This window comes from Loxodonta africana, chromosome 26, assembly GCF_030014295.1.
Source record: "Loxodonta africana isolate mLoxAfr1 chromosome 26, mLoxAfr1.hap2, whole genome shotgun sequence".
In the NCBI taxonomy this organism is placed as follows: Eukaryota; Metazoa; Chordata; class Mammalia; order Proboscidea; family Elephantidae; genus Loxodonta; species Loxodonta africana.
In genome coordinates this window covers 44,751,268-44,776,935 of record NC_087367.1, presented here as the reverse complement: position 1 = coordinate 44,776,935, position 25,668 = coordinate 44,751,268, and the positions used below count along the sequence as shown (strand labels likewise).

Sequence of the window (25,668 nt, the reverse complement as noted above, 5' to 3'; positions counted from 1 at the left end):
GATTTTTTTCTAGGGCTCCCTTTGAACATGAAAACTTTTTTTTTTCCCTTGTGAGAGCAGCGATAAGAATGAATCGATAATTACATTGTTGGATAAAAATGAATATAAATTTTATTGAAAAACAACACCAGCAACAATGTGGGGGCAAGCATACAGCTCCACAGCCACCGGCCCACACAACTCAAAGCACACATTATGAGAAGTAATCCCATCTTAAGATCTCCAGCCACTTATTCCAAATGAAAAGAAGGTATAGACCTCAGATAAACTGACATGGGACACAGATGCACACCGCCTTTGCCAACTTTGCCAACAGTGAGCCACGTGGTGATACATTAACCCTGTGTTTGCTGTGGGGAAGCCAGTGCATCCCAAGGATTACTTGGTTTGGAGAGAACCTAGTTCTGGTTAGCATGGCTGGTGAGCCTGGCATCCCAAACTCCAGAACACTGGGAATACTTTTCTACTTTTCAAGTCCTTGGAGAAGAGAATTTCACAAACTTCCTTGGCAACTTGTCCCTCCTGCTTAACAACAGGAAATAGCTCTTTCTGTCTAGCCTAAATCCTTCATGCTTCAATTAATCTGTTTACTTCCTTTTAATCTCAGCGGGCTGTGAGGAGTTTGTCTGGATGGGACAATGTAACATATGGGGGACTCGCAGTGATCATAATCAGATTGGAAACGGAGTCTAGCTGCGCTGGTGGCGCTTCTGGAACAAGCTGAAAAGAAGTTTAATTGCGGTTGTGGTAATCCCTCTGTGCCTTGATGCCCTCACCTACCCTGCCCTCTGTACCCTTCTGCCCGTGAGTGGAGGCTGCCGGGCTAGGACTTACAAGTCTTCTGAGCGCAGTGGGAAGGCGGGTGCCAAAAGCTCTCTGAGTTTGATCAGTTTCAATCCTTCATTGGCATGGTAACGACTGTGGTCCAGGCTGTCCCATCCAGTCATGTCCAGCGTTTCTGGGCAAAAGACTCCTAGTTCCTATCATGTTCCACGACTCCCATCACAGCTCGAGCAGGCCACAGCTGTGCTCCGTGTACACACAAGGAAGTGCTGAGAAGTGCGGCCATGCAGCCACGAGAAGCACCCAGTGAATTGAGCATAAGCAACTCAACAGCATTTTTCAAGTTGTGCGTAGAAAGCCGGTGGGTGACAGGTCCTTCCGGCCGCACCGAGGTTCGCAGATCGGCAGCTCCGCACTACGGACACCAGGGGGCGTCCGTGCCATTCCACCGGCCAACCGGGAAACGGGATTTAAATAAAAGACTTCAAAATGCAGACCCCAGATTTCTACCCTGAGCAGCATGCAAGTAAAAATTCATGAGGACTGGATTGCATTTCATGTATTTTCACTTCAGTGGAAAGAAATGCAGGTGGCTTTCTGACTGTGCCTACAGCTGTCTTTACAAAGGGGGTGCCTGGTTAAACTACCAAGGAGGGGCATGCGGAAGCTTGGTGGGGGCTCTGGTTCTTGGGACAGCTCCTTATTTGTTGGGTGGCATCCTCTGCACTCTACAGAATGTGTTGATTAATTTTATGGTTTTTTAAAAGACGCATGGCGCTCTCGACAGCAGTAGCGGTGATGTCCACCGTGGCAGCCAGCTCTGGATCCAGTGAGTGCCATGAGTCATGGAAGACACTTATTATCTTGACGAAACACAGCACATTTCTTTCAGCCCATAAAAACCACAGGCGTGAGAAAAGGCTGCTTGGAGGGGTGCAAACTCCCCTTGTTTCCCTGTGGTGCTGCACACTGAGCTGCTTCTGGGGCCTTTGTGCATTTTCAGGCATGAGTGGCGTGGTGCAGATCAGCCTGGGTGGCAGAGCCTATCAGAGGGCACTGGCCACAGGCCAGGGCAGCTCAGCCCACCAGGGGGATGGTCCTTTTGGCCAATGTCCCCAGCTGTGCAGAGGATGGCATCACTGGGACCTGGCTCTGTGCCAGGTCCATGGTGCGGGGGTGGGGACCTTTGGAGGAAGGACTGCTGGGCGATGATGGGCTGATATGCTAGGAGCCTGAAACTTCAGACAGGCCTGGGGCTGGGAATGGGTCTGGCAGTCCACCTCTCCCAGCTCTGGGATGGCAGGGGCTGGGCCCGCTTGCTTAACCTCCGCAGCCCCAGCATCTAGCACAGTGGCTGGTGCTTATCCAATGCCCACGGACATTTACTGAATACATGAACGTGAGGATGACACAGTGGAGGAGGCTCTGAGAAGGCTGTGGGGAGCCCTGGGGGCCCCAGCCGTAGCTGAGCCTGGGGGCACTGGGAATTACAGCATGAAAAGGAGGGAGGCAGTGCTGACTCTCAGGGGTGGGCACAGAGATAGGAGGGGCTGCTGAGCTGGAGAAGCTATGGGGTTGTCAGGGACTATCCGGAGGCATCTCCGTTTGCAGGGATGGTGTTGCAGTGGCCCTGTGGGCTTCTCTCGTCCTTTCTCTCCATTGCCCTTGCTGAAGCCAGCTTTTCCACTGTTTCCATGGCAATGCTGGCCCCAGGCTCTGCTGTGGGCAGTGGGGCCTTCGCGGGCCTGAGCAAGCAAAGGGCCCTGGACTGTCCCTATAGAAGGGTAGCATGCTGGGGGTCTCTCTCCTTAGAGAAAGGGAGAAAGGGGGATGGGAGAGGCTTTTTCCTCAGGAAAAGCACAAAACAGTTCCCAAGTCGAGATGGCCCCAGCAGTAACTTTGCTGGTAGTGACTCTTCGGGGACAGGCAGAACCCCTTTATCACACAAGCCTCCTTGGCACTGTCACATATGCACTGTTCATGCCTGACCTCCCAGCCAGGCTCCCCGTGAAAGGCACAGGCAGTGGTGCCTGAGGCAGGAGTCCAAGGCAAGGCTCAAGAGGGCCTGGAGGGCTCCCCCACCTCCTTGGACAGAACTGGCTGCTGATTGCTCCTCTAAGGAGCACAGAACCCAAGGTTGCGGGGTTGCTAAGGGTGTCCCTTCCTCCCTTGCCCCCATCCAGGATGCCCATGAGTGGATACTGACTGCTCTTTGCTTTGGAGCCTCACCGTGCCTTTCCTGGTGTCACTTTCCTAGCTCTGAGTAGGGGCTGTGGGAGATGAGCAGCTGCCAGCCAGTGGTGAGTCTGGGAGCTTCCTCTCCACACCTTCTTTTTCTAGGGCTCTTGAAGACCAAGGAGAGTCTAATGCGAAGGCAGGGGGCATGGGGAAGATGGGCAGGTCTGGGAAAAAGTGACAGTCCAATATTCCGTGGGGTCCAGGAGTTGGCCAGAAATACCGTGATGGACTTGAAAGAAGTCGTATGACTCAAGGATGACTCAGCCTTGCAAATCACGTCCCTCTCAGCAGAGAATTCTCACACCATTGTGTGAAAAGCTTTCAGCCTGGGCCTTATCCCTGAGTTCCCACATCAACCCTGTAACAACAACAGTATGAGAAGGGGCCACCTGGGCAGTGGCATACAGTTTACAATACCTTGGATTTACATAGCACCTTTTTCTTCTAAAGGGTCTTTGCCTCTGTCCCTGCGGTCTTTGCCACAAATTTCTTTGTGCAGCCAACAGAAAACAAACAGAGCAGCTCCTGTGGCAGAGCAGGGAGACTGAGGCAGAGGCTTAGAAGTGATTTCATGCAGACTCAGATGTGTCCAGGGCTCTTTTCACTTCCCTGGGGCCCTCCCTGGGCAGGCCTGGCCTTGACTCTCTGGGAGGGTGTGGCAGCGGCTGGGGGTTGGGAGCGCAGCCCCTCACTGGGCGTTCACTTTGTACTTGAGGATGTAGGAATAGAAGTTGTGGTTGGCGTTCTCCAGCACCATGACATAGACTTCTTGGCAGCCTGCTGTGCTGCAGCTGCCCTCCCAGTAGCCCTCGCGGTTCAGGGTCAGGGGCCATGTGTCCTGCCCTTTCACCAGGGCCTTGGCGATACCGTGAAGCTTCAGTTTGAACGGGATGTTCCGGTTGGCAGGAAGCACGCCTGACAGAGGCTCCAGCAGCTCATTGTCCTGCCCCCAGTTGCCAAAGCTCTCTGGGAACATGGGCCAGTTCACCTTGGTGTTGGTGCAGCACAGGAGGTAATTGAAGACAAAGATGTAGTTGCCTGGTTCCTGCCTCTTCTTGACAAAGATCTTGAGGGCAAACTTCCCGGCATGAGGCAGCTGGACTTTCAGCTCTGTCCGCTTCTCCCGGTGCAGCTGGAAGATGTAGCGCCGCTGCATCTCCTCGGTGATAAGGCCATCGTCCCCGTGCAGGGAGGCCAGGATGCTGATGCCCTCATCCACACCGAAGCTGATGGAGCAGCGCCCGTCACTGGTGTGGATGATGGGGTCAGGGTGCGAGGGCTTCAGGATGCCCATCTGCTCCGAGAACCAGCTGGGGCCCACGGGCTGGTGCAGGTCAGCGGGCAGTCGGGCCCCAAAGTCCACAAAGTTGCACTTGAGGGTGTACTCCAGCACCGAGCTGTAGATGTCAGAGCTGCCTTTGGCAAAGATTTGCAGATTGTGGGTGCCCATGGTTGGGGGGTACACTTCCAGCTTCATCCCGTTCTCCCTGAGGCTCAGCAGCCCGTGCTCCTGCTTGCCATTGAGCATGAACATGAAGAGCGTAGGGGTGCAGCTCTCAATGGTGACCGTGGCCCTCCCGTTCACTGTGGGAAGAAAGCCAGGCCAGGTGAGACAGGTCCAAGAGTGCTGGTAACCCTGATTTGTATGTAGTGTGTAGTGCAGTGCCCATTTCCGTGGTGTAAATACTTTCGCTATTACTGTTTTTTTTTTTTAATAGAAAAATTCTTTAGTCAAAACAAGTTTGCATGTTGACACTTACGGCTTAACTAGAAAAAATCTGTCCAAATCCAAATAGATAATGACTGGTTTATACAATATTATAGCAGAGCTCCTTTGAAACCATGAGTTCTAGTTCCATTATAAGACCCTTCAAAAGCAAAAATCAAACTATTGCAATTGAAGAATCAAATTTTTTATCTGAAGATGAAAGCAATTCAGTTTTCCATGATTACCATTACTGATTTAAAGTGACCTCTGACCTCGGCAGCACAACACTGGAAGGGGTCTCAACCCCCTATAGGTGGTTCTTTTCCAGAGAGCTGGAAGACAGGGTCTCAGAGGAATATGTGCCCCAGCTGTAGAAGCACACCCCACCCACTGATTTGCACTAGATGAAAGCTGCCTGGAGGCTTAGCCTGGCTCCAGAGCCCTTGGGGAGAGGGTCAAGGGGCTTATTGTCTGGGTTCCTCAGGTCTTGCTTTCACATTGCTCCTTCTAGCATCTGTTCATTACATTGTCAACAGCTGACAGGTCCACACTTTACCTCAATGTTATAACTGGTTGGAGAGACTTCACTCCTGGAGATAGTTCAGGGGATGGGGTCACTTCCCTGCTCCCTGCCTCCCCCAGCACCCTAATTCTCACAGAGGTGTGTCTTAGCCATGTTTCTGGAATAGACCTTGAAGAGTCAGTATCTACACAGGAGAGGGTGTTGCTCCCTCTGCCACTCCCCTTGACCTGCTGTTTTGTCTTCCTCTGTCTTCATTACTGTTTCTTGGGAACAGGTGGTCAGGTCCCTGGTCTTTACAGCCTCACCCACTTGGACCTTCCTTCCTGCCTGGAAGAACTGCAGGGAGGGGCAGTGGCTTCCCTGTGAGCCTCTCCTCAAATTTCCCTTGAATGCCAATCACCTACCCTAGTCCCAGCCAGCCTCTCCAGCCTCTCACATGAATGAGCACAGAGGAAGGAGAGAATCGTCTGGTCCATGCACCCTGGTAACCTTTCCCCATTCCGGGTCAGATGCTCTTGCTGGGGAGACAGAGCCATGCCCGAACTACAGGATGGTGTCCCTGAGACTTTCCATCGAGTCTGCCAGGAATCCTCTGCCTCCAGGTTGCTCAGCTACTCTACCTAATGCCAGCTCCCAACTCGGGCATAGGAAATCCCCACCCAGGCCAGCAGGGATTATCTTATATGGCCCTTATAGCGGCCCTCTCCCATCTGCCTTCTTCACAGGGATCCTTCATCTCAAAACCTTCCCTACCAACTCCTCGCTCACTTTATATTCCCAAACTACTCAAATGAGTGACCCCTCCCCACTGCCTGTATTTCTTCTTCACCCATTAACTAAAAAAAAAAAAAGTTATTGTTAAGTTGATCCCAACTCATGGTGACCCTACATGTGTCAGAGTAGGACTGTGCTCCACAGGGTTTTCAATGCCTGATTTTTCACAATTAGATCACCAGACCTTTCTTCTGAGGCATGTCTGGGTGGACTCGAACCTCCAACCTTTGGTTTAGCAGCTGATACGTTAACCGTTAACCATTTGCACAACCTAGGGACTCCCTCCACCCGTTACTCTCTGCAATCTGGCTTTTGCTTCCACGCTCCAGAGTCTTCAGTGACTTCCTAATAACCAGATCTCTCAGACCTTGGAGAATCTACACTGCTGGAATCTATGCTGCGTTTCCAGAAGTCCTCCACTCCCTGTGTGTCCATGATACTCTCTAGCCTGCTCCCCCACCTCTCTGACCACATTGCCTGGTTTCCACTGCGACTCATCTCCCCTCTGTTACATTAATTGTAGGGGTTCCTCCTGCTTTAGTGCTGTTTTCTTTGTCTGTATTCTCCACCGCCTTCAGCTGCTTCGTGGCACATGTGTCCCATGGTAACTTCAAAGGCAAGTGGCCAAGAACAACAGGCTCACTGTTCCCTCCTGGTTGAAACCTTCCTTGCCAGTCACTTTCTCTTCTAACTCAGCCCCTCGATTTCTCACAGCCCCTTCCTTCTCCATCTTGCACAGCATTGGTTGTGAGCAGGTCTCTCTTCTACACAGTGAGGTCCAGAAAACCTATGTGATTCACCTTGCGGGGGTGGTTCCCTATCTGCCACCTGCACACAGGAGCCCAAAGGCTCCTGCAAAAAGGCCTACCTGGCCTCTCCTTGCTTGCACCCCTTCTGTGGCTCCCATCAAACTGGAGATTGTGGGGAGGCCTGCCCCCTCTTGCCTTGCCAGAATCAACTCCCTCATCCTTGGGGCCACAGGGCATTCTTTCAGATCCTACAGGGCCTCGCTCGATGCCTCAGGGCACTCACACTTTGTTCCCTCTTTTTCGAATGCTCTTCTCTTCTACCTCTTCCCTGAAATCCTGGATAAGGTCTCAAACCTTAATCTTCTCAGAAGAGGCCGAGTTCCCTGGAAGCCCCTCTCCTAGTCCCTAGATCTCATTTTTCAGGGAACTTATCACCATTGTGATTAGCTGATTATGTAAGCCTTTTTGCGTGATGTCTGTCTTTCCTGCCAGGTTATGGGCTCAGTGGGGACTGGGCCAGGCCTCTCTTGTTTCTTGCCATGCCCTAGAGCCTGGCCCAAGATGGTTCTTGCCAAAGGTGTGTGAAATGACCAGGAAGAGGTGAGGTAAAGGATCGACAACCACTTGGTGTCCCCTGTAGGTGCCCTGTGACTTCTCCTCCTTCCCCACTTGCTCGGCTCGCTCTCCCTGATCTCAGCGGCTTGCCACCGTCTTGTCCTCCTCCTTGCCTTCCCTTTTGCCCACACTTCAGTTTCCCTCTTTTGCTTCCTCCCCAGCCCCATCCTTAACCTAACTACCTACAAAAAAGAAATATCCTTTAAATGTTTATTATGAATATGGAATCAAATATTATGTTACTATAAATTAAGAAATCTGGTGTTCATATGTTTATCTCTTGAAAAGGCCAACTCAACTCAGTGGCATTCGTTTTATGTTGGTTTGGCCTGGTGACAACAGACAGAGCAGGTTCTCCAACTGAAGTGCACACAGGAAACAGATTCTCAAAGTGAACAACCTCAAGCTATTATTTTAGCAGCAGGAGCTGCCAGGCATTTGTGGTTTTAAAAAGTCTGTGAGAGCTTAGCAACTTGGTTAAGGAACTGGGAGGTGGAAGAGCCAAGGCAGCTGGAACTAAACTGGGGCCACCTGTGCTCCCTGCTGCCCCCTCACTCCACAGTGTAGGGTGGGGCTTCCACAGGCCTCTTGTGCTAACAGCCTACATGAGCTCAGGGCCTCTGTCCTGCATGTGCTGAGGTCCCCTGATGGCAGAGACAGTGTGGACAGGCAGTCCTTTGCTGAGGTGTGGGAGGGTGCTCTGCAGCATGCCCAGGTTGTGTGCCCAGCCCTGGACCAGAAGCTGGGGCTCTGGGGATGCATAATACACAGTCCTCTGGGGAAAGCCCAGTGAAGCCCATGACCACAGTTCTGGGTCCCTGGGCCTGGCTCCCAATATGTCTTGGAGTGTGCAGCCACGCAAGACTTCACTGGGGAGGTGGGGTTTGACAGATGTCAGCCCAGGCGAGCCCTGGGGGACAGCTAAACTTGGTGTTCTGCATTGCTCTGCCTCAGGGAAGCTGGCTGGAAAAGGCTGGATCCTGTCTCCAGGAAGAAAGCAGGGAGCTGCAGCAGAGAGGGGTCCAGGGAGGCTGACAGCCAACATGTATCCCATCTGAACTTGGAAGGCTCTTCTTCAGGGCAGCAAGGGAGGGGTGCTGAGGATGCCAGGCCGTACCCTCTGTAGACCCAGCCCTTGTCTAGGGGTTCTGGAGCTCGGAGGCTGGGGACTCTGCTGTGGTCCTCTGCTCTGCTCTCTCTGCCTGGAACACGTCCATCCCCACCTATCTCCCAGGACGCAGCTCAGCAGCCACCTCCCTCAGCCCTCTGAGGTACAGCTGCACCCACTGTCCTGGAAGATCCCTGCCCTCCTTGACTAGCTGGTTAGATCACTAATATACACATACCAGCTCTGCTGGGTCAGTACATTCTCTCTGCCAGGAATTTGGGAGAACATGCATGCTAGTCAGCTTCTGTCGAGCACTTGAACTGGGAGGGTGTGTGGAGCCAGGCTGAGACAGGCCTCTTCTCTGCTGGGTGAGCTGAGAGACTCAGCATCCAGGCCTGGCCCCCATGACAGGCCTTTGGGCTCTAGGGAAATCTGTGGCCATCCAGCGCATCCCCTTCTTGGCTTATGCTGGTGTAAGCAGGGGTTTGCCCTGCAGTGGGACCTACATCCTGCCCTGATAGCCTGGTGGCCTGTACACCCTGGGTACAGGCCTTACACTGGGCTCACAGGTCATGCCTGGGCCCTGGAGGGCAGGCCCTGCTGCCTGCTCCAGCCACCTGCTCTGGGTTACCTGTTCTGATAATGGAGGTCTCCGGGTGGGCACTCAGCATCCCCTTGTTGTAGAATTCACTCTTGTGATACATGCCGTTCTCAAACTGCCTCAGGGACTGAGGAGGTTTTAGCAGTTGCCAGTTCTTGTTGTCTGGGAAATGGTCCTCAATGAACAGTGCAGGGTGGGTGAGGAAGTAGAATTCATTGTAGCTGGAGTGGAGGAAATGCTGGTGAGTAGCCAAGCGGGGTGAGCAGCCACTGCAGAAAACAGGCCTGCCCACCCCTCACCAACTCTGCAGAAGATGACCTGCAGAGAGGCCTCCTTTAAGCTAACATACCCAGAGGAGGGTCCTGCCAACACTCCCAATAGAAAGAGGCACCACATCTGATCTGTGGTAGATGCTTTCAGAAATAGGTGCCAAGACAGGGTCTGAGACCCATTCTAAGAGAAGCCCCCGGCCCACAATTGTGGCCCACTCCGAGCATCCTAGGGTGTCTGGTGGGCAAATGGGCTCTCCCTGCTCTCAAAGCCAAACAGAAATGTGAAGGGAGCAAAGACATAACCGGAACCAGGTGTCAGACAGTGGAATTTTGAGAGGGCAGGGAGAGAAAGTGGCTGAGTCCACTCCCTCCTTCCACCCCCTCCCCTAAGCCTCTCTGCCCAAAGCTCTGTGGTTGGGAGGCCTTCTGTGGCTCCTCCATGTGGGGGGTCAGTCAGTGATGGGGTCAAGATGGAGAATGGGAGGCTCTTTCTGAGATAGAGTGAGGCCTCACTCCGCCCAAGGCAAGCGGTGCTCAGAGCTCACAAAGGGACAGGAGCATGTCTGTGAGTCTGTGAGTCCAGTATGTGTGACTGTGTGTGCACGGGCATGTGGTCGGCTGCTAACCAAAAGGTGGGCAGTTTGAACCCACCAGCTGCTCCTCGGGAGAAAGATGTGGCAGTCTGCTTCCATAAAGACTTACAGCCTTGGAAACCCTATGGGGGCAGTTCTACTGTGTCCTACAGGGTCACCATGAGTCATTGAGTGTTGAGACTTAAACTCCAAGATTTAAATATCAGAGGGAACACTCAAGGCTTTTCTGAATATAAAGGAACCTGAGCTGCTGATGGACACCTTGGTCCATGATGAATGCTGTGACCTTAGGTTAAGGCTGGGGGTGGCCAGAGCATCGGAGGACAGAAATGCCCCAGCCAACTCCGGCACCCCAGCTGCCCTGCCCCACAGTGGCTCACAGTGGCTCTGCCCCACCGACAGCACCCTTCCCACAATGCCATTACCCCTTCCTCAGAGCTGTAATCTGGCCTCACTCTGCTCAGAAAGGAGGAGCCCTGGGGCGGGGGAGCCTTGGAAGAGAATTCCGGCATCCTGCATAGTAATAGTAAATGGGCCCCAGGCCGGAAGGGAGCCTGCAGACAATTAAAGAAGCATGCAGCCCTGCCTTCCTTACATGTGGCCTGTAGGCAAACGCTGGAGGCTTTTAGTGCTTTAGTGGTAGAAGCTATAGGGAGGCCAAAAGGAGATTTAGTTAGTGGAAAGTGAGATGACCAAAAGTTCTGGGTCCCCCCTAAGCTTGTGGAATGGAGTGTGTCTGTAAGGGGGTGGCCAGCAGCCAGGTGGGGGCCACCCTGGCTCTCCCCTTCTCCCCCCAGCCCTTTCCCACCTGCTGCCTCCTTCAGCCTCACGTCCCATCCGTTTCCACTGACTAGATGCCCAGAATAATTGAGACGGGTACTTACAGGAAGGTGAATTTGGAGGTAGTCTTGTCCACCAGGCCGCTGCCCCAGGTGCTGTCCACCAGGTGCCATCTCCCCTCCAGGTACACAGCATTCCAGGCATGGTCGAATTCCCCAGAGAAGCTCTGACCTATCTGGTAGCCAAAGCCCTTGGAGTAGCCAGGCACCGTCATGCACTGCACTCCAGCGATCCTGGGGGCAGGACAGGGCCTGAGAGGTGGCTCCTCTGGGGCCCGCCTCCCATGACTCTGTGTGTGGTCCCAGGCCTCAGGCACCGTCTGCTGTCTATCAGTCTGTCTGTGTCTCTCCTTCTTCCTGTCTCTCACATGCTCACATATAGACAGCCTTGAGGGCTTTTATCCCCAGGGACTGGGGACCAGGGGCCTGCAGTGCTGGCTGGGCCTGCCAAGTGCAGAAAGGCTATGGTCTCCGAGGTCCGCTCCTAACTCGAGACTACAACTCCTTTCTGACATGCTTCTCCCCACAGTTTGCCTGTTGTGCTCTGCGACTAGTTCTTTGGGAGGATAATGGGGGCACAACAGTGAGGATTGCCTCGAGAATATGGGAAGCAGGGAAATGATGTTCTTGGAACACAACCTGCACGTCAGGGTGAGAACAGCTGTTGGAGGAGCCAGAGCAACTGTAAATCTGTAAGTACGTGACTGAGGTATTGGGCCTAGGTGACACGGGTGGGTGTCATGGAAAGGTGCTGGACATAGAGGTCCAGAAGAAACATAAGCCTTACTTCCTGCGCTATCTACTGCTCACGAATAGTCTGGGAACAGAAAGAGGTGTTGTGTCTGCGTGGAGCCGGGGCACAAGAGGGGACCCTAGGTGCAGGCAAGCGAGGGTCTCCAGCCCATGTCAGGATGGCTTGGGTGTGATGCGCAGGTCTGTCTTCTGTGAACCTGGTGCTAGGGCCCCCACAGTGCATACCCCAGAGCACTGAGGTCACTTGCTGACTGCCCTTGCCACATTTTGGAGTCTCCTGAGCTGTCTTGCAGAGAGTGGAAATGCTGAGTAGTCAACCTGACTTTCAGGGTTCCCTTGAATGTGCGTTCCCCAACCGATCACTAATACACTGACACAACTTTCTGGGAGTCTAAATAGTGGGAGGGGGCACTGGTCACAACTGGGGGGGTCACATAAAACTAGGTGTTTGTAGCTGTAACCCCGAGGCCCAGACCTGAACTGCGGACACAGCCCCAAGGCCAAAGCAAGACCCCAGAGAAGCACACAGGCCTCAAATGTGGCCCTCTCCAAGCAGCCTGGGGTGTCCAGTGGTCAGGGTCTCCCCCTGAGAGTCCTTTCTCCTCAGCAACACTGTCCCCTTCAGGGCGGTTACACATGGCAGCTGAGGGGACCAACTGTGCAGACAATTCCACTGCTAGCCTGACCTAGGGACACCCCAAGGTAGCACATCTGAGGCTTTTGTGTGAATTGAAAAAAGGCACTCCTTCCTCAAGACGCCTCCTTTCACTTATGGAAAACTGTTATAATAAAAACACAAATCTATGATATCCAGAATGCACGTGGTGCTGCCTGCACAGACGGCCTGACTCTGCACAGTGCTGACCCTGTGCTCAGCACAGAGGAAACCCTGTCCTGTCTCACAGAGACTGCCCTCTGCTGGCTGGGCCTGGTCTCCATGGAGCAGGTCTGCAGCCTCAGTTGCTAAACAGGGGACCATGGAGCCTCTCAGGTAGTGAGGTAAAATGGCCACGCATTTTACTAGAGGAATTGGGGGAAAATTTCCTCATAAAAATAAGATTTAATTAAAAATTGGCAAGATACTGAGTTAAACAACACATCTACACCTACCTATCATTTGGAGAGTCGATAAGGCAAAATGTGGGGATCAGATGAACAGATTCTAATTTCCTGTCATCGGGCGCTACTTCACGTGCACGTAATGACTGTGTAGGGCCGTGTCTGCCCTAGCCTTCTTCTCCTGCAGAGTCCAGGCCCCTCCTGCTGGGGTTCCTGCCTGAAGTTGGCCCAGGCCTCCTGGGCTCTGTAAGAAATTCCATGAGAACATACCAGCTGGCTCCTGGCCCTTGTGGGAAGGATTTCGGGAGCTTTCTAGAGGAGGTAGTGCCCACACCCTCAAAGACTGGATGAGGAGAAGAGAACTGTGGAAAATTTTAGTAAGATAAGAAATGCTCCCCACACAATGTTAATTGGAAAGAGCATAGAAAACTCTATAATCAGTATGATCTCTATCTACGTGGATGTATATACATTTGTACACATGGAGCATGAGAGACAGAGGGGGAAGGAGAGGATGAGAGAGAGACAGGGCTAAAGTGGCCAACATACGCTGATCTCTTGGTAATGGCATTATGAGTGATTTTCATTTCTTTCTTTAAACTTCTCCATATTTTCTAAAATCTTAATTCCTGTGCACATCAATTCCGAGTAATATGCGGAGGGATAATGGGAGTCCCGGGAACAAGGGCATTTCAAGAATGGCCTCTTTTGCATTATGGTGAACTGACTGAGTGGAGCTGTGGACCTCTGGACAGACTGCCCACTGATGCATGTTTTCTGCTGAGGGCCACCTGGAGTCAGGAAGGAAGAAGAACCATTTACCATCCATATAGCCTTCCAGGGGTTTGGGTAAAATGGAGCAGGCCCTGATGTGGGCAGCAGTGTTGGTCAAATTCTGCCCGAGTGGCCTCCTGGGAGAAGTAGGTGTCATCAAGAGTGTGTGCGGAGGGGCGAGGGCTCTCCTCCCACTGAGTGGGTGGAGGTAAGACCTGAAGAAACAAGTGGAGAGAGGAGTGAGAGGCCCCCCGCTCCTGAGAAGGGCTGGAGGAAAAAGAGAGTGAGTGGCAGGATGTCCACCTGGAGGACTGCAGCTGGAGTGGGGGAAGCTGGCCTGAGCCAGGACATCAGGGCTCTGCTTTCAGCTTTAACAGTCACCTCCGGTGTGACCTTGCCAGGCTCATGGTGGGGCAAATGGGAGACTGGCATTAAATGACCTCTAGAAGTCAAGTCCTCTCTGACATGCAGAGGAGAAGCTAGGAGGGTTGTGGGGAGTGCCTGAGTCAGAACAGAAGTGAAGAATAAACTCAGCTGGAAGCTTATGTTGTGCTTGACGATGATATGAGGGTATCTCATTACCTGGCAGCAATGCGCAAGATTCATTGGACAAAGAAAGTCATAATGTGAAACATTGTTGTTAATAACCCATAATTCTCAGGCAAAATATAGCAATCCATATATGTAAGGTGACGACTGGAACTAGTAGGTGTTCTGTGTCCAGTGGCTGGTTGCTAGTCAGGGTGGCTCATGATCATTTCATTTCATTGAAAGGTCACAGACTATGTACAAAGCACTGTACCAGGCACAAGGGAGTACAATATGATGTGATGTAGTATAATAATTACATATAATATTCCCAAAATAAGGCATAATGCTGCCCTCCAGGCACTCGTAGTCCAGAAGGGGAGCAGACCCCTGAACCTTCCTAAAATGCCAGCGCTACGAGGCACGAGCCCAGGGGAAGGGGAATTAATGTTGCCTGTGCACACTGGGAAGCCATCGATGGAAGAGCAGAGGATGAGAAGCATTTCCATCTCCGGGAGTCCCTGCGTGGCATAAACGGTCAGCTATGAACCAAAAGGTTTGTGGTTCGAGTCTACCCAGAGGTGCCTGTGAAGAAGGCCTGGCGATCTACTTCTGAAAGATCACAGCCATTGAACCCCGTGTGGAGGGCAGCTCTACTCTGACACACATGGGGGCTGACATGAGTTGGAATAGACTGGTCAGTAACTGGTTTGGTTTGTTTTTTAAAGAGCTCTGACCATCATCCTAGGGCCCAAAATATCACACAAGGAGACCTATTTATGACTCCAGGCTGCAGAATCCTGGTTTTTACTTTAGACAGTTTTGACAATCCCAATGCCACCTCCACACCTCGTGGCTGATGTGGATTCCAAGCCATAGGGAGAAAACGCAGGTACAAAACGCCCTGAGCAAGGCCTCTCTGGAGCAGCCTGGAGAACCTGGAGCACCCAGAGAACCTGGGGGGAAGCTTTAGCCCTCTCCCCAGCAGGTGTTGGGGCTCAAGGACCCAACCTGAGAAGCCCTGAGGGGAGGGGCCCTGAGGTCCACACATCACCGCTACATGTGGCCTGATGGAGAAGAAAGGGGCAGAGGTGCAGTGAGGCAGAGGCCACTACCTGGCTGACCCTTAGCGACCCCTGAATGTGCCGCAGCTTCTATGAACATAGTAGCCTTGTTATTTAAACATGTAATTGTGTCTGATTCTGATTACAACCTGTTTGGTGTTGTGTATCCTCAGGTATTAATTGAGTAGCGTGGTGGATCAAGAATGTGATATGCAGAGCTAGATGGTACAGGCCCTCCCATAGCTCCTACCTACACGCACAGCAAGCACGACCACCGGGCCTGAGCAGCGGTGTGGCAGAAGTGTGTGGGGCAGGGGCAGGTTATTCAATAGGCAAGGTAAGCACGGTGTTTGCCTTGCTTACCAGATCACTACAGATTAGTAAGTACAAGGAAGTCTGTGTTCACCTTGCTTACTGGGCCATCTGTCCCTGTCAGGGACTGTAACTTTGAAAAGAGGCTTTGATTCTGTAGGAAGGTGCTGAGAGAGACAGATGCCAGCCATACCTAGAAGCAGAATCTTTGAGGTGGTGAAAAGCTGTGAAATTGTTCCCTACAGATGATCTGGTAAGCAAGGTAAGCACCGTGCTTACCTTGCCTATTGGATAATCTGCCCCTGCTGTGGGGAAGGGCAGGCAGGCCCTGCACACACCGGGCCCTGACCTGAGTGGGCTTCCCCAGCTCTGATCACCTCTCCCAGCATGTCTGAGCCACGCGGGGAAAAAAGGGAGGGAGGGAGGGAGGTAAGGAAGGACTGCAGCTGTAGGAAGACAACCAGGCAAGCTTACTGGGGGATCGGGTTGAAATTACTATGATTTCTATACTGCAGCAGGACAAACATGACTTACGTTTCACCATTTATGTAGGTAATTTCTTGTAAGTGTGAGAGTTCCTTTATGTTCCTGCGATGTGCTCCCCTTCCCCCCTTCTCACACTGCCCTTATGGCAAGGTCAGTGGGGTCAGCCTCCGACTCATGGCGAGCCCCTGCACAGTAGAAGGAAACACTGCCCTGTCCCGTGCCATCCCCATGGTCAGCTGCAGATAAAACTGTTGTGAGCCACAGGATTTTCACTGGCTCATTTTTGGATGGAGATTCCTAGGCCTTTCCTCCTACTCTGTCTTAGTCTGGGAGCTCCTCTGAAACCTGTTCAGCATCATAGCAGCATGCAAGCCCGACAGATGGGTGGTGGCTATGTGTGAGGTGTATTAGCCGGGAACTGGACCCAAGTCTTCCCCATGGAAAGCAAGAATTCTATCACTCAACTACCACTGCCTCCCAGTAATTTATAACCACACTCATAATCTTCACTCCAAGGTCCTGTTTAGAGTGAGATGTAACCTCAGCAACTTCTTCTCTGGCAGGTGAAGATTTAGGGGTTCAGAGAGGGAGGCTGACTTGGCTGGGGACACACAGCTATTGGCAAAGCAGCAGTAGAAAGCAGTTGTTGGGACACACAGTTCAGGGACTGTGAATTGCACCAGGCCTTTTTAAAATCAAGATGTTGTCTTACTCTACAAACGTCTGGATGGTATATTGGCTCTACAAGATGGTTTACTATTATGATGTAACTCATCTCTGTGAGCACCATCCCTTGGTGTTGCTATAGGGCTGGGGACTTGTCATGGGTTGAACCGTGTCCCCCCAAAATATGTGTCAACTTGGTTAGGCCATGATTCCCAGTTTTATATGGCTTTCCTCCATTTTGTGATTGTAATTTTATGTTAAGAGGACTAGGGTGGAATTGTAACACCACCCTTACTCAGGCCACCTCCCTCAAGACATAAAAGGAAAGGGAAGCAAGCAGAGAGTTGGGGACCTCATACCACCAAGAAAGCAACACCGGGAGCAGAGCGCATCCTTTGGACCTGGGGTCCCTGTGCCTAAGAAGCTCCTTGACTAGGGGCAAGGACCTTCCTCCAGAGCTGACAGAGGGAAAGCCTTCCCCTGGAGCTGATGCCCTGAATTTGGACATGTAACCTGCTAGACTGTGAGAAAACAAATTTCTCTTTGTTTAAGCCATCCACTTGTGATATTTCTGTTATGGCAGCATTAGATAACTAAGACAGGGGTGTTTAGGTGTCCCTTTCAGAGGCCTTCTGTGACAAAGTCAGGTTTGGGGATAATTTAAATAAATCTGCATCTCCCAGGAGGTTTAGAAGGCCACTCCTCATGCTTGGGGGCCTTGGGACCATGGGGGACATTGTGATGACTGGAAGTAGCCACGTAACTACACACATGCCTGCTCTCCTCTGTGACAGCAGGGGGGTGGATGGAAAACCAAGCCGACAGCTGACTGGTGACAACCAGCGCCCTCAGCATCAAAGCGCCTCACTGGTAATAAGCTCCTGGCTTCCTTGCAAGTCTCTTTGGAAAATCTGCTAGCTGGTGGTGTTACAGCATGATGACTGTGGGAGGGGATGCGCTGGAGGCTGGCTCTAAGTGGCAGGCGTCTGGGGAATTAAGCATGGCTCCTGCAGGGGAATTCAGCAGGATCAGTGAAGCCTGTGTGCAATCGAAGCCAAAGGAGAGATAGTTCGTGCTCTCTCCAGCAGAAAGTCAGAATGAACCTGGGCCAGCGGTTATAGTCAATCACCCTAACAACAACAAAAAAAATATTGGTTACTTGGGAAGGAAGATGAAGAAATGAAAGATGTTTCAAAAACACCTGAACTCGCCACCAAAATACTTCATTAAGTCGGTCCTTAATGAGGCCATTGCAGGGTGGTAGAACGGACTGGCAGCAAGTAATGATGGCCACGTGGGTACAACACTTGCTAAGAGTTGTTACCCTGATAAGCAAGTCAGGATAAATTGGCAAGTGTGGATGACACGTCTTTGGTTACTAAGGAATTAGCTAATGAATTTACCAAAGCCTTGGCAGTTGTATTAAAGTTAGGGGAATTAACAAAGTGATGCATGGGCAGGGTTACTGATCTTTAAAGCAAAAGTTAAAAGAATTCAACTGTGAGCTATTGAATGTCGCGGGCAACGTGAGGAACCTTGTACATGGTAACTGCCAAGTTGAAAACTTGACTTTAAATGATGCAAACAAAATGTGGGGATGTGTTTTAATGATCAGCTCTAGGCCAGAATAGGGCCATTGCTAAGCATCTGGACCAGGTTAAAAAGCTGACAGTCCCACTCAAGGCAAGTGTCAATTTTCTGAGTCCATGCGGGCTGGGGTATAGTGTAGGAAAGGTCTGCAGAGCAAAAATACTCCAGTACTCAAGAAAGGCAGGAAAGGTTAAAAAAAACAAACAACAGCAACGAAATCCTAAAGTCAGGTTCGCAAACTCCAAATTGCATGTTCTCATTTAGTCCTACAGCCCTAGGCACTATAGTCCCCGAGGCAAAGATGAGAAAACTGAGGCTCAGAGAGGGTAAAGGCCTTGCCAAGGAAACAAATATAATAAGGACTAGTATGTAGGTCTTTCTGGCTTTAAACCTGGTATTCCTTCTATACCATGAGAAAAAGTTTACATTGGATATCCTATGACTTAAAAAAAAAACCTGAGAGTTTTTGAATTTAAATGAAGATAATACTATCCTGGAAGACATGCTAGGCACAAATGAAGCTGAAAAAATATCGATGGTTATGCCATTATTTAAAAAGAAAAGAGAAGAGGCCCATTTCACACACGTCTGCTAGGAGCAGCCTGCATTTTCCTGTCATTCTGTAAATATCTATTCAGAGCCTACTGTGTGTAGAATACTGAGATAGGTGTCTTGGGAGAGACAGAAAGAGGGGGAGGTGGAAGATGACAAGACCTGATTCTATTAGCGAGCGAAGGGATGAACACAAGTAATGTCCATGTGCATAGAACAAAGTCCAGAAAGAAATATGACAAAAAGGTATCAGTATTTTCTCTAAGTGGTGGGATTTGGGGTAATTTTAAATTTTCTTCTTTTTGCTTCTGTACATTTTATAAATTGTCTATAATGAACTTTTTTTAAACAAGTAAAAAAAGTATTGAATGAAAGACGGTAACACGAAACCAAAAACCCGTTGCCGTCAAGTCTATTCCGACTCCTAGCAACCCCAGGTGACAGAGTAGAACTGCCCCACAGGGTTTCTAAGGCTGTCATCTTCACAGAGGCAGACTGCCACATCTTTCTCCTGGGGAGCAGCTGGTGGTTCCAAATAGCCGACCTTTCGGTTAGCAGCTGAGTGATTAACCACAGCGCTATCAGGTAACACAGGAGCAGGTATATAAGGAGCGCTGACAACACCAAGAGAGGGAAGGGTTGCGGTGCCGTCTTCCAGGGTAGGATCTGGAAGGAGCATCAGGGAGAGGGGAGCAGAGTGAGCATAAGGAGACACTAGTGCAGGCAGTGCTAAAGGATGCAGGTCTGGAAAGCTGGTCGAGATCCGATTTTGGAGGACTCTGCAGGAGAGGGGGGGCTTTTAGTCTCATTCAGGAACCCAGGGCCAGAAAAGCCTGGGGCAGAGGAGCCAATGAGGAGCCAGGCTCCTGGGAGAGGCAGGCGGAGGTGCCTGGGTCTGGAGTTGGGGGGGTGGCCATGGGAACGTGCGGGTGGAGAGGGCTGCCGTGGCGGAAGGGCAGGGTGGTGGCTGGGTAGTGTCCTCCGCACTCTGACTTGCCTTAGTTGCCCCTGTGCTGTGGTCTCAGGGGTAGGCCTTGGAGGTGAGGGAAGGGAAGAGCAGGAGCCAGGGCTGGAGGTTTGGAACAACACCAGGGCAAGATGTGTATCCATGTTTGGGGTTGGCGATGGAGGCTGGGAGGCAGTGCAACGGGGGGCAGGGTGTAGGAGTCAGACTAGGAGGTTATGTGTCCCCCAGGAGCAGGATGCCCTGTGATAATCATGTAGCATTACCTCATCACGACCGCCTGCCTGAGGGCTACACTTGGCTCCACAAGTTCCCACCTGCGGTCCTGGCAGGCTGACCTCTGGTGCCTGAAACAGCCCGCTCCTAGAGGCCTGCAGATACAGTGGGCAGCTGTTCATGGATCCCCTGGAGAGGGGACTCTGGTGGTCTCCAGGGCTGGAAGCCCAGCAAGCCTTAGAGAGAAAGCACAGGAAGCTGCGGGGTCCTCTGTGCTCCTCCAGCCTCGAGTCTGCCTTGAGGGCACCCAGATACAGACAACATCCTCACCAGCACTTGCCCGTTCTCCCGCTCAGGCCAGAGCTGCCGCCTGTCCCAGCAACCTGGCCATTTGTCACTCCCAGGGCACTGAAACCAGAACCCAAAGGCTCACAGAGAAGCTGCTTCCTAGTTATTCAATAGCTTTTCCAACTGCCACATCTTTTCACGTAGGACACTGTTTCCCGAGAGGGCTCCTGCACCAGCCCCAGGGACAGCCTTTCACAGTCCCCTTGACGGTGGCAGCCATCGTCCTCGCATTCCAGGCCTGCCACTCTTGTAACCTTCACTGTGCAGAGATGGAAGAAGGCCGAAAAGGGCCTTTTATAACCAAATTATCTCTGTGCATTCATCTGCCATTATGTTAATGCATCGCGAAGCTCGGCAGACGGTACAAAGTCAATTATGCTGGCTTTGTAAAGGGAGAAATCGACCTTTTCGGGACTCACTTGGATCCCAGAGCAGAGTTTGCAAACCTCCACTTCAGGCCTGGCATGGAGGCAAAGGCAGGCAGTATTTCAGAAGGGGGAAGGGCTGGGGTTGGGGTGGTCAGGCCTCCAGGGACTGGCTTCCTTTCAGGGAATACTTCTCCTACCTGCACATTTTCTCAAAGAGCCCGGCATAGCCATCACAGTTGGTCTTCTGGGTCTGCAGGATGTCGGTAACCTTGAAGGCTTGGCGGTCCTTCTCCTGGGCAGCTATGACATCATACTCTGGAGGATAGAGGAGGGGCTGTGAGGAACAGGGCCCAGGGCATGTGGTCCAGGCTAGGGCAGAGGAGACAGGGGGTCCTGTGTCACTGCCCCACCCCTCCGTGTGCCTTTGTCATCTTTTGGGTCCCCCTTCCTCAAGCCCTGAGAAAACATGATGGGCTGAGTGGAAACAGGGCCCCAGCCCACAGGAAATCTGGGAAATGTCACCTCTTTGCGTAGGTGGTGAGAGAAGGAGTAAGGCCTACTCAGAGCAGGCCACCTGGCTCCTCAGGCCTCTGAGGAGAAGCTGTGGGGGGAAGGAGCCACTACAGCCCTGGGGGTGAAGGTTCTCCACACTTGCCCCACCACACAGCCCTCACAGCTCGGCAAGCAGCTTATCTACCCCTGCTGTGGCCCCCAAGGCCAAGAGGCCTCATGCCAACCCACAGGGGGCACAATGGGCTATGGTTACAGCTTGCCCCAAATGGAGAAAACTGCTCTCCCTCAGTCACTTCCCTAACGAGGGGATGCCAATACTGGGAAGGGGCCATGAAGCCTGTGGTGAGGTCCTGAGGCAGGAGTCACTGTGGCCACTGAGGGCATAAAGTGAGACAGAGAGAGAGAGAGAAAAGAAAGTATGGGGTGGGGGATAGTAAAAGAAATTTTAGTAAACATTGTTTCTGGTTTCCGATCTTGCCTCTTTATAGCCCAGGCTGAGCTGGTGGGGTTGGGGTGGGAGGAGGTGGCCCCTAAGGCTCCACAGTCAGGCCTCCTGCCTATGCCAGGTGCGCTAATTCTTTAAGCTGTGTCCCTAACTGCCAGGCCAAGCCCAAGTAGCAGCAGGCAGGCAGCCCCTGTTGGCCTTTATGTCTCATGGTAAACGCTTGGAGTTTGCCCCTTGACCTGGTTCTTCCTTCCATTCCTTCAGGTTTACAAGACTCTCCAAGGGGCAACATCCCCTTAGCAACCTCCCTTGGGGCTGGGCTTTACCTGGTGAGACTCCCAAGGCTGTCCTGTGGGGAGCCATGGGCAGCCACACAGTTCCAGGTTTCCTGAGTGGCCCTGAGAGCCCTGGCAACTGGGCTGGGGTCAGTGGTAGAAGTGGCTGACGTGGGAACAGGGAGTGGGGCGAGGAGAGCCCACCCTTCCTGGCACTGGCACTTGATTAGACCTCTGGTGTCACAGTAACTTTTCAAGGGCTGTGGCTCCTCCCCAACCAACGGTCACCCTTCTTGGAAATGGCCTTCCACCCTGGATTCTCATCTCTGTGGAGCAGGCTTACGAGGAGGCCAGGAGTGAGGGGAGGCTGCTGCAGTGTGAAGGGCCCCAGCTCTGGCTGCTGGCAGTGGGCAGAGGGCTGAATGAGTGGGATCCCCCCACTCACAGATGTTCCCCTCCCCCCAATTCGATGGAGGCTGTTGGCACATGATGAGCCTTGCTCTCCTTGGCTAGTTTTCGGTCATTTGGCCTAGCTACCTGGAAGCACCTGTCCCCCCATCCTCCTTCTCTCTCCACATACACTGGTGATCAAGTCCCAGAGATACATCCTGGGAACAGGGGCCTGGGGGAGTGGCATCATGGGGTTCTGGAGCCTACCTATGTGGTGGCAGATCCAGATCCAGATGGCACGGACCCTCTCCAGGTCACTGTGGGCCTCCTGAACCAGATCGCTGACCAGCTCGTCCAGGCCACTCTTGACTGTCACCTGGGGAGGGGGAGTGGTGGGCCATGTTAGGGCCTGGAGGAGAGCTGTGGGGGAGTCCAGCGCCTTTCGATCTGCAGCCAGAGCCACTCTCTCTCCAGGAGGAGAAGGAGGGGTGGCCTAAAGGGACAAAGGCTGGGCTGAGGGTGACATGGCAAGGGGCCAGATGGGGTAGGCAAAGGTGGCCAGCTGAATCCCTGGTCCTGGAGCCATCAAATCTATCCTATGTAGATTCTGGGGCCAGCCAGGTGGGCATCCAACTGTAGCAGCCGTGGTCAAGAACAAACTAGCTTTTCTGGAAGGGGCCCTTAGCAGGAGGTGAGGGTGAGGGTGCTGGAAATGCAGCCCTGACCATGTTCAATCTTTCTAGAGCAGCTGGGGATAGTGAGTGCTTAATTCCTGCCACTGGAGCCCATGTCTCCCTTCAGTGCCCACATCTAGGGTACTCCCTTGTCACCTGGAACTGTCCCACCATTCACATCTGATCTCCAGAGTCCCTCCCTCTGACCATCGTCCACCATACTGCTGGCTCTTAGACCTCAAGAAGACCTTTGGTCTCTTCTTTCTTCCAATCTCTCAGCTTTTCTTGGCTTCATTTTCTTGTGTCTACTCAGACTCCATGGTCCTTATCTTTCTTTGCTCCTCAGGACCCAGAACAGCACCCGAAACATTGCAGGCCCACACTACTGCCTGGATGACTCCTGACATAAGCCTGAACTTCAGTTCTGTGGATTCTGGTTCTTTGGTTCCCACCTGGTCCTACCTGGGTCTGGCTTGTTCTGTGGCTAGGTCTCTGGTCTCAACTGGACCTCTAGCATTGCTCTCCTGAGCCTGGTTAGCAGCCAGTTCCATTGCTTTTGGCAGCTGTTACAAAATACTCCACCCTCCTCAGCCTCTGGATACCCTCCTTCCCTCACTCAGCAGATGACCTGGCTTTGGACTCCCAAGAGGCCCAGGCAGGAATGCTGAACCCCACATCCTACCCATCTTTCCTTTCTCTCCTGCTTCAGCCTTTGCAGGGACTGCTCTTTGTCAATCAGTTGCCTCCCTCTCCTGCATCCTCACCTACTCCCTTCCTTTCTGGCTGTCCCATCCTCTCCATCACTCCCAGTGTCTTTTTAGGTACTGCCCATGTCTAGCCTCTTCTTCTTTGCCAAGCTCCTGTGGGGCTTCTCTCCTCTCACTGGCCCTACTTTTCCACCTCTTCTTTGATCCTCAACTTCCTGGGGTCCAGCTGAGGTTTCCAGCCCTCCTCTGAAAGTAAGAAGTAAGAAGCAGCAGAGGTGAGTCTGTCTTCATGTCACTTGACCAGCCTGTGTGGCTCACGCTATTGACCAAGCCTGCCCTCTGGAGCACACTCCTTGGATCCTCCAGACATGGATCCTTCCTGGCCTTATCCCAGCTTCTTTGTTGGCTCCAGACCATTCAGATGCCCTCCCCACCCAGCTCCCTCTCCTTAGACTGACACCCACCCTAAGGTTTCAGTGCTTAGTTAAATCTGATGACTCTCAAATTAGTGTTTCCAGCCCAGACCTGTCCACCAGGTCCAGACTCATCTGTCCAGTTACCCAGTGGTCATTTCTACTGGATATGCTACAGGTACCCAGAACCCATTGTCTTCCAAACAAACAAACTCATCATCTCCCCAGATTTGCTCCTTCTTCTTTGTTCCTCATGGTGAGGGGTTGCCCTGCCCTCCCCCTAGTACTCAATTCAGTAAGCCGGGAGCCCCTCTTCCCCACCTTCCACCTCACTCCGTATACATGAGTGATCAAGTCCTTCACCTCTGCCTCTAGCCCAGTATTGACCTTTTCTCTCTTCTCTGTCCTCAGTGCTGTCACTTAATGCAGGCCAAGCCTTCTCCTGCCAGGACAGCTGTATGTCCCCCAGCTGACACCCCTGACTCTAACTTGACTTTCTTGACCCATGCATTCATTCATCAATTCCTGAGTACCTATTGTGTGCCAGCCACAGAGTGGTGTTTCTAAAATTCTAGATGTTTTCCCTGTTTAACATCCTAAGATGCCTCACCGTGACCTCTAGAGAAGGGTCCAGCTCCTTGGCCCTTCTGATCAGACTCTTGGTGGTAAGGCTTCTGTCTGGCTCCCATGTGTCCCTAGTGCTTCAGCTCTAGCAGCTGCCTCCTCCCCACAGTCAGACATGCCCAGGCCCTGAGGTGTGAAAGTCTGGCAGGCTGCGTCCTCTGGGGCAAGTGTGGCTGTGGTAATAGTGCGTGCCAGCCCTCTGCATCCATGGTTCTCCTCCATCCTGTCCCTCCCCTCCTCCATAGGCTGTGGGATGGCCTGGTCCCGCAGCACAATGCCCAAATGGGCCTGGGGAGGCCTGGGCAGGGCTGGCCAGAGGGTCCTGCCAGCAGGGCTGCTCAAGGGTGTGCCATGTGGGGTGGGAACATCAGGAGCATGAGCGGGGCAGGGGGTAGAATGACCTTTGGTCCTGGGCAAGGGCCTGTTGCTGTGGCCCCCTGTACCCCATCCACACAGTGTGGAAAGGCACTCTCAGGGCTTCTATCCAAGTGACTCGGGATATGTTCAGGAGGGACCTGGGAAAGGGATCTGCTCTGGGTCAGGGAACTCCTAGCCACTTTGGGGGGCTCGTGGCCAGAGAGACTGGGCTCTCGTACCTGTGAGGCATAGGTATCCAGGTCCTCAAACTGCCGCAGGTCCAGGGGCATGGATTTCAGACTGGACCGGTCCCAGGGGTAGGCTGGAAACACAAGGAGGCCTTGATCAGCTGCTGAGACCCACAGAGGAGGCTGCCTGTCCCAGTCCTCACCACCTCTTTGAGGAGCTGTGACTGCCTGATCTTTAACAAAGATTCTCAAAGCCTGATTCCTGAACCACTAGTGCCAAGAACTGTACTAAAGGAGTTCTTTGGTCAAATTAGTTTGAGGTATATGACAACTCCTATAGTTTTCTTGGAGACTCACAGGGAGCATAAGCCTATTTGCAGACTCTGGGAAGTCAGCACTAAAGAAATTGATTTAACATCTGTCTTAGTTATCTAGTGCTGCTATAACAGAAATACCACAAGTGGTGTGGCTTTGACAAACAAATTTATTTTCTCACAGTTTAGGAGGCTAGAAATCTGACTTCAGGGTGCTGGCTCTAGGAGAAGGCTCTCTCCCTCTGTCGGCTGTAGAGGAAGGTCCTTGTCTCTTCTGAGTTTCTG

The 25,668-nt window shown here is 52.3% G+C and overlaps 1 protein-coding gene across 4 annotated transcripts in view; it reads right to left on the bottom strand.

The window, feature by feature from the left end:
• Nucleotides 1-3,565: 3,565 nt before the first annotated feature.
• Nucleotides 3,566-25,668, bottom strand: part of KY (kyphoscoliosis peptidase) — a 53,493-nt gene continuing 31,390 nt past the window's right edge. For 3 of the 4 annotated variants that reach the window (XM_003419985.3, XM_023538824.2, XM_010599500.3), the window contains 6 exons: nucleotides 25,121-25,203; nucleotides 22,374-22,482; nucleotides 20,681-20,798; nucleotides 10,849-11,037; nucleotides 9,130-9,320; nucleotides 3,566-4,605 (listed from right to left, as the gene is read on the bottom strand). In XM_003419985.3, coding sequence (XP_003420033.1) covers nucleotides 3,710-4,605; nucleotides 9,130-9,320; nucleotides 10,849-11,037; nucleotides 20,681-20,798; nucleotides 22,374-22,482; nucleotides 25,121-25,203 — 1,586 coding nt within the window. In that variant the 3' untranslated portion in view covers nucleotides 3,566-3,709. The remainder of the gene's footprint in view (nucleotides 4,606-9,129; nucleotides 9,321-10,848; nucleotides 11,038-20,680; nucleotides 20,799-22,373; nucleotides 22,483-25,120; nucleotides 25,204-25,668) is intronic. The other variant, XM_064277289.1, reaches the window with a different exon arrangement.